Source organism: Penaeus japonicus, unplaced genomic scaffold (assembly GCF_977035675.1).
Source record: "Penaeus japonicus unplaced genomic scaffold, GWHDUDI00000001_assembly GWHDUDI00000012, whole genome shotgun sequence".
NCBI classification, from domain to species: Eukaryota; Metazoa; Arthropoda; class Malacostraca; order Decapoda; family Penaeidae; genus Penaeus; species Penaeus japonicus.
This window is the reverse complement of record NW_028234414.1, coordinates 36,703,304-36,710,803: the sequence shown is the minus strand read 5'-3', so window position 1 is coordinate 36,710,803 and position 7,500 is coordinate 36,703,304. Positions and strand designations below refer to the sequence as shown.

Sequence of the window (7,500 nt, the reverse complement as noted above, 5' to 3'; positions counted from 1 at the left end):
TCCTAATGAAAGTCAAAATTCTAATGAAATAAAGTCATGAAGTCTACTACGCTAAGGACCTCAAAGCACAGAACTCCAAACTAGACTGAATATATAAAATAGAAAGAAATGAAAAAAGTGCAAGTTGGCCAGCATAATATACAGTATCTACACAACCTTACCTCAAATAAAGGTTGAATTTGACTGACACTAAGTCCAGCTCTTGAATTCAACAAGTCTAACACAAACTGCCCACCCCAATCTGGCTCCAGCTCTCCTTCGCTAAGAGTCTAAGAGAGTAGAAAAATATTAATAAGGAGCTTTATATCTCAATGCTTGGAATCACATTCATGATGCCTGATATATACATATTTTTTTGACAATCACCATAACTACATAAGTTGGTTGACATAGAAGCTCTACCACAAATCACTGCAAGTAATATGAACACAACAAAATTTCAATTAAGAACAATTAGACCTCATAAAACCTTACAGCTCTATTCATATCCCTAAGGATGGCCAAGAGGGAAATCACCCTTCGAGGATTGGCAGCCCAAGTTGATGCCAGCGGAGCGATGATGTCTCTCAGGGATAATGGCTTCACTTCTTTCACTGGGAAGGTTATATATTTATTACATTAATATCTGAATGTGTAAAATAAAATATGATTATTCAAAAAGGCATGATGAAACTGCAGTAGCTTTAAAATCTGAACATTTGACTAATATACCATTAAAATGTATACTTTTTATTTCTAAAGCAGAGCACTTGTGTATGCACTTATGAAGCATTAAAGCATTGAAATATGCCAATTTTGAGACACTTTAGAAGCCAAAGTCACAATCCTCCAATATCTTCAGATCAATATATTCTCAATGGAGTTCACAAACCATAAAATCACAAATTACAAAACTACAAAGCAGGCAGCCAAAACTCTAATGATATAAGCTGTTATCTCTATCATTCCATAAACTTCAATCAATACATCATAAACTTACCAAATTCAAAACACTGGTCCAACATCTTATTTCTAATGAGAACAATGAGTAAAGGAGTGGTTGCCTGAGAGGTTTTTAAGCCAACACCTCGTAGCATGTCTAGTGTCAGTAAAGGGTGGTTGATGATGAGGCCCGGTATCACGTGATCACGAAGAGTTTCCAAGTCTGGCGTAACATCCAAGTTCACCATCTCTTTGACACATCCAAGCAACTCTGTGGAATGAATTTGGAGAGGGCTTTGTGTTTATTTAATAAATCAATTCAAATATCTACTATGTCAGGTTTCAATCAACTTCATTTATCTGTGGGTTTTAACCACCCCATTTTGGTACTACCATCTGAAGAATAATTTGCTTCTGATTTAAAAAGTCAAGGATACATTGTGTCCCTGTTTAATTTTATCTTTTTTTTTGTATTCGTATTTTGTTTTTAGCTTACTTGATGAATCATTGGTAAGAGCACTATAGTGAAGAAGAGGCCAGAAGTAATGCTGTCTCACTGGATTCCCGACCATCTTAAGAGCCTGGATGAGAGCCCAGGCTAAGTTCTCTCGGTGTTCTCCCAGAGCACATTCCAGAGCGACTTCCAGAGAGTATTGGTTTATCTCTTGCCTTCGAAGATCATTACACATTTCTACCAACAATTCTGGTTCCTGTTGATAATGGCAATCTAGTTACAATTTTCAGAGTTCTTACATATCATTCTTCAGCACTTTTAAATCAAACTATATCCAACATGAATGAATAAACCTTTTTAATAAATAACCTTAACTAACACAATCCATACCCATCCTAACTGTGCTCAGATTCTAAAGGGGCTTCAAGAATAAGTTTATATAAGGAATTAAGCTGAATAATCTAGTGCATTACCCATTTCCATAAGAAGCTCCTTATATTTGCAATAAAGATCAAGATACAACTACTTCAATATGTATGTATGTTACTTTGTCTATTTTTTCACTTGTACAGGATTAATTTCAACCCCAAATAAAGCTCAGCAGCAGGCTTGTTTAACCCATTCACGCCGGGTGACGTGCTGACACGTTTTGTGGTTTTCGTGTCAGACGCCGCCGACGAGATATCTGGCCAAGGCCGGCGCTCGGGGTGAACGAGCGGCCAGCCCAGGCTCACAGCCCGTGCGCCCGAGAATCTTGAAGCGTTCGGACGATGTGTTCGAAAACCTCGGTATAGCGACCGTGCAAAGCCGGAATGGCCCCGGCGTGAATGGGTTAAAGGATGTGCAAATTAGCTGTTTATGAGAAGTGTGAGATTGCAATTTTTTCTTCTTGTCTGCAGTACATGTTTGCCTCCTGATTGTTATTCAGCATTTAGGACAGTTTAGGCTTATTTTTGAATGGGCAGCATGAGTTGTAAAACAAAAGCATTACACCACAAGAACTCCCATAGAGTGGTCTCCATTATTATGCAAAGAATAAATGCCATCCGTGGTCAAGCCAAAATTATGCCAAGCCAAGATAAGATGCTGTCCGCAATCAAAGAGTTAAGGACATTTTCAGTGAGCACTAATGAAATTATAATACATTAATTTTCTTAAATCAAGATATACCCACACCATTATTTAATGTGCAAAATAAGTATTATTAGCTGGTGCATAAGAAAAGAAATGTAAAATTACTTACAACTCTGGCATGAACCATTTCTCGTATATAAACCATTGCATTAGAATACAAGTGGTTGTTCTGTCGTATCAGAGGTTGCCTGGGCAGAAGATGAATGGCTTCCCTTACGTAATCAGAATGGATACACTGTAGCACAAGTCTAGACAGATCCATTTTGCCTTCAGCATCCTCCATCAGTTCTACAATCTTTGAAGAAGAAAAAAAAATCAAGAAACAAAAAATTAGACTCATCTTAAAGTATGATCTCAATAAGATATGGTTCTTCAGTACTTCCTTTCATTCTCATTTCCTGGTTCTAATGGATCTAATGGCCATAATAAAGATTTTGTATCCTTTTTTTGACTTAGCCATACATAAATATTATAGTAATGACTATAACTATAACTCTTCTCAGAAAGTAAGAGTTGGCACTCATATTTCTTTCTAATCATATACACATTCTAAGTATAATAAACTTTACTAGGTCTGATCATGACTTATCATACTTACATAATCAAGATTTTCAAATCCTGCCCCAGCTTGGCCACTCTTGATAAGGCTAAGAAGTACGGATGATAGCTGGCTCTGAGAAAGACTGATTTTCTCCTTCTTCAACTGCCCAGCCACACGCTTCACCTCTGCGATCGAGCCGGAGATGGCATAGGCCGTCATGAGTGCTTCGTATGTGATCCTAGTGGGTGTCATCTGCACACTCCTCATCGTATCCAGGACAGACTGAATACCATGTGGATCCCTGGAAGTAGAATGTGTCTTAAAACATATAAAAAGAATTCACTCATAATTGCAAGACTTACTGTCTTTTGGTCTAACTCATTGGTGAGTACTGCCAATTCACAAAAACCTCCTGGAAATCTGACAAAGCATGAATATCTAAAAAGCCTCTTGGAGGATGCAACAATTTCATTGAATATCATTTCCTCTCAAAATTGTATTAATGTACAGTTTTTTAACTTTACATCTCACCACACTCTACATGTCCTTATTTCCTTTTGTTAATCTATAGTCCTCTTTTCTGGAGATTCATTCTAACTTAATCTTTTAGGTATATTACATGGAGAAAGGTAGAGCTAAATGATATACCGATAAAAAATATTTGCACACACTTAAAAAACTATTGGCTAAAAAGTGTTTATCAACATATCAAAAGAGGGACCTCAATGAGAGAAGAAATTTACATACTTATTAACTCCATGAGCCACAATGAGCGAGGAAAATGTGGTCTCTGTGATGGGAATGTCACGCTCCTTCATGATTGCAAGGGTGTTGGTGGCTCCTGCAATGTCTCCACGCCACCCATACAGGAGCATGAAAAGATCTAGCACGGCACGATTTGGCTCCAAGTTCAGTGCTTTTAGTTGACTGAGGACATTCTGTAGTTTATGAAATGCAGAACGTTAAAGACTTTCACTTTCTGACATCAAAGATCATGTCATAATTAAGTAAATTAGTTTTCAAGAGATACAAGATACCTCATGTGCAGAATGTGTGAATCAATATAGTCACTTTAACCTCTACTGTCTAGTATTTTCCATTCACATGTTATTTCAACTCATACATATCACACCCTAAGAATACTCATATTCAAGCCAATAATTCTGCATATTTCCAACACATAAAACCACATGTACATTCTTAAAGCTTATACACACCTAGCCAAAAAAATCACAGACTCACTCACCCAAGGATTAACAGGAACTTCAGCCAGAAAACACATCCTCAAGTACAGCTCAATATGTGCCAAATTGACAAGATCTTCTGCAAAAAGTTATATTCTATTAGCATTAGAAAATACTAGTCTCTATCTATATAGAGACTATATAAAAAGATGAGACAACAGTATAAATGTCCTAAAGATTTCATATATATATATATATATATATATATATATATATATATATATATATATATATATATATATACATACATACATAAATATATATATATTCCCAATTTAGTGGCCATATAATTAATTTCTTTTAAAAACTATATGTATGTGCAGATACCAAAGAAGTGTACTTATATTATAAGAAAAGGTACTTCTCTATATATGATTAATTTATCCAGCTCTCCTTCCTAATGTCCTTCCTTCTTTCCTTCTATCTATTCCTTTACACATCTATCCATCTACCCATCCATTCATGGCAAAACACTCACCTCTGCCCTCTGTGAGTTTCCACACCCGTTGTACATGGCTGCCACAAGACCGATATTCCTCTTCTACCATCCTGAGCGTCATGTGTAAGAGTTTTTCATAGTCTTTGGTTGTAACGTTTTCAACACAGCCTTCAAAGACTTTTACAGCTCTCAATATATCCTTTGCATTTATACTGCCCAGTCTTTCTAGCTTCATTGTTAATGTTTCAAAAGTGTTCTGTATTGATGTCATCCCTTCTTCTGCAGTGTTGCTGTGTGTGTCTGATGCTTCATTGCTTGGTGATTGCTCAAAGTTTGACATAAATCTTGCTCTTGATGAATACAAGTCTTTCATAATAAAACTTGATCTGAGAAGAAAAATTGAATAATTGTTAGTAATTACTGAAATTCACATTAAATGTAAAGTATATCAGGGTTAGCCTTACAACCAGTAATTAGGGAGGGCCAATTAATTACCTGCTAAGCTAAATAACAGGTCCTGCTGATGGATCTAATCTAATAAATGATAAACTGTTAAGGGATATATCATCATCAAATGACAATATTTACTACAAGAAGTACAGGAATGTTCACAAACTTAATGATAAACAGTTTTGTGACCTACCTGTGTTCTAGCCTGCTAGTGAATATTTTGTTGACCTGGCAGGAGGAATAGGGGGGCAGCGCGTGACGATTCCCCCTAAAGGACGTTTAAAGGGGAATTAAGCATGGAATTATAAACTTGTGTGTATGAATAGCATTATCCATTTACTGTATGGAAGCGTATTGAATTGTGGTGTTCTCAAGACATATAACTCCAATTTCACGTTCTAAAATTGTTAGACGTCTACTTACGTATTGCCGAATGAGTTCTTATGAATTTCATGGTGAACAATGACAATGGCACTCTATTGTTATTTAAATATACACTTTGAATATGTATCAGAAACCAAAATATTGTAAATGTACCAAAACAAACTCAATCTTATTTACCTGGAAAATCTTCTTTCTGGAACTGACATTAATCTTATTTTATCCATTCTTACAAAAGGGAATGAGTGATAAGCCGTTGCATCTTTTGAGAATCTAGATTTTGCCCACAAACTTCGCAAAAACTTCACGTGGTTTGCCATCTCTCTCTCTCTCGTGTCGGACCGACCGCTAGCGCACGCTCTCTTGACTCTTGTTTTGTTTACATAAATCAGCTGAGAGCGTTCGTGAAGCCGGTATGCGAGGCGGTTGGACGAACGCGAACGCAGAAGGATATATGTATCTGCGAAAGGACTTTTCAGCGTAATATGTGTAGTGTGTGTGTGTGTGTGTGTGTGTGTGTGTGTGTGTGTGTGTGTGTGTGTGTGTGTGTGTGTGTGTGTGTGTGTGTGTGTGTGTGTGTGTGTGTGTGTGTGTGTGTGTGTGTGTGTGTGTGTGTGTGTGTGTGTGTGTGTGTGTGTGTGTGTGTGTGTGTGTGTGTGCGTGTGCTTGTGCTTGTGCGTGTGCGTGTGCGTGTGCGTGTGTGCGTGTGTTCGTGTGCGCGTGCGTATGCATGTACATGAGCGTCCACGCATTTACTGAGAGATTCATAAAACGATGGGGATGCATGTTAATAAAATATTAGTAGCACATAAAAACTCTCAAATTTGTGTATCTTTCTTACTAGCCATTTTTTACAGTTTTGGCATTGTGTTCTTAGCCGGTTGGAGACGGGCAAAGGCATATATTTACTTGCTTTGGTCCTAAGGACAAAGGGTCTTCGCTCCTTTGTTCATTCGTTATAATAGAAGAGCAGTTTTTCCCAAACATTAACAGGCTGACGCCCCCTTGGCTTCCAGGTGGATTATTAGCGCCCCCTCCCCCTCTCATACGCTCGTGCGAAGAAACTTTTCATTTGGTACGCTTTAAATTGGAAACATCAAGATTAAACACAAAGATGTATTTCACAAATAAAACCTAGTTTACTAACCCAATTTATTTAGTAGTTTTAGCTGCGTCACCGTTGTGGAAGGGCAAATCAACATCTTACCAGTTGCCATAGTAACATAGTTCATTGCTTTCACAGTCATTGTTAATGGAATGAAAGTTATTTATCACTAATTTGCTCCTAATGCCACCCTATCGCCCCCTACCGCCCCCCCTAGATCTTTCCACAGGGGGTTGGTGCCGCCCACTTTGGAGACCTTTGTAGTATAGTATATTTGTGCTATCTGACAGCCTTTATCAATGTTCTAATAGACAGACTAAACTTATAGTATGGAGTCCATATCAACTAATCATGTGTGATAGAGAATTTGCAATTTTATGAGAGGACAATTTTTTTTTTTGCCCTCTTAAACAAGTCAAAAGGATATGACCTTTCCAATGCCTGCGTCTGCGAGTGCCACAGTACAACAGCCATACTGGCATACAGCCTCTGCAGATGGTCTGGGTCACCTTCTTCTCATTCTATCTGCACACCCTGCACTGTCGCTACTTTAGAGCGGGAGGATGGCATCCTGTATGTTATAGAGACCGTGGAAAGGCGCCCTTCAACTTCCATTCCCGCTGGTACTAGGAGAGTGTTGCCATCGATGTTTGTGATTTTAAAATAACCAGTTTGGGTGATTATGATAATAACTATAGTAATTGTAAGTATAGTTATTACTTGTAGTTTAATAAAGAAACACAGCGCATAGCTCAATTCTAACGTCAAATGGGTCATGACGCCCATCCGAAACGGGTTAACCTGTCCACACGAGCCTTAAGCTAGCCATAC

At 37.8% G+C, this 7,500-nt stretch overlaps 1 protein-coding gene across 1 annotated transcript in view; it reads right to left on the bottom strand.

Moving 5' to 3' along the window:
- Positions 1-5,949, bottom strand: part of LOC122244139 (leucine-rich PPR motif-containing protein, mitochondrial) — a 13,110-nt gene extending 7,161 nt beyond the window's left edge. Inside the window, exons 1-11 of the mRNA XM_043001962.2 lie at positions 5,745-5,949; positions 5,377-5,451; positions 4,773-5,119; positions 4,297-4,373; positions 3,798-3,988; positions 3,108-3,351; positions 2,619-2,804; positions 1,418-1,631; positions 980-1,192; positions 475-593; positions 162-269 (exon numbers count right to left, since the gene is read on the bottom strand). Of these exons, the coding sequence (XP_042857896.2) occupies positions 162-269; positions 475-593; positions 980-1,192; positions 1,418-1,631; positions 2,619-2,804; positions 3,108-3,351; positions 3,798-3,988; positions 4,297-4,373; positions 4,773-5,119; positions 5,377-5,451; positions 5,745-5,884 (1,914 nt within the window). The 5' untranslated portion in view covers positions 5,885-5,949. The remainder of the gene's footprint in view (positions 1-161; positions 270-474; positions 594-979; positions 1,193-1,417; positions 1,632-2,618; positions 2,805-3,107; positions 3,352-3,797; positions 3,989-4,296; positions 4,374-4,772; positions 5,120-5,376; positions 5,452-5,744) is intronic.
- Positions 5,950-7,500: the final 1,551 nt, after the last annotated feature.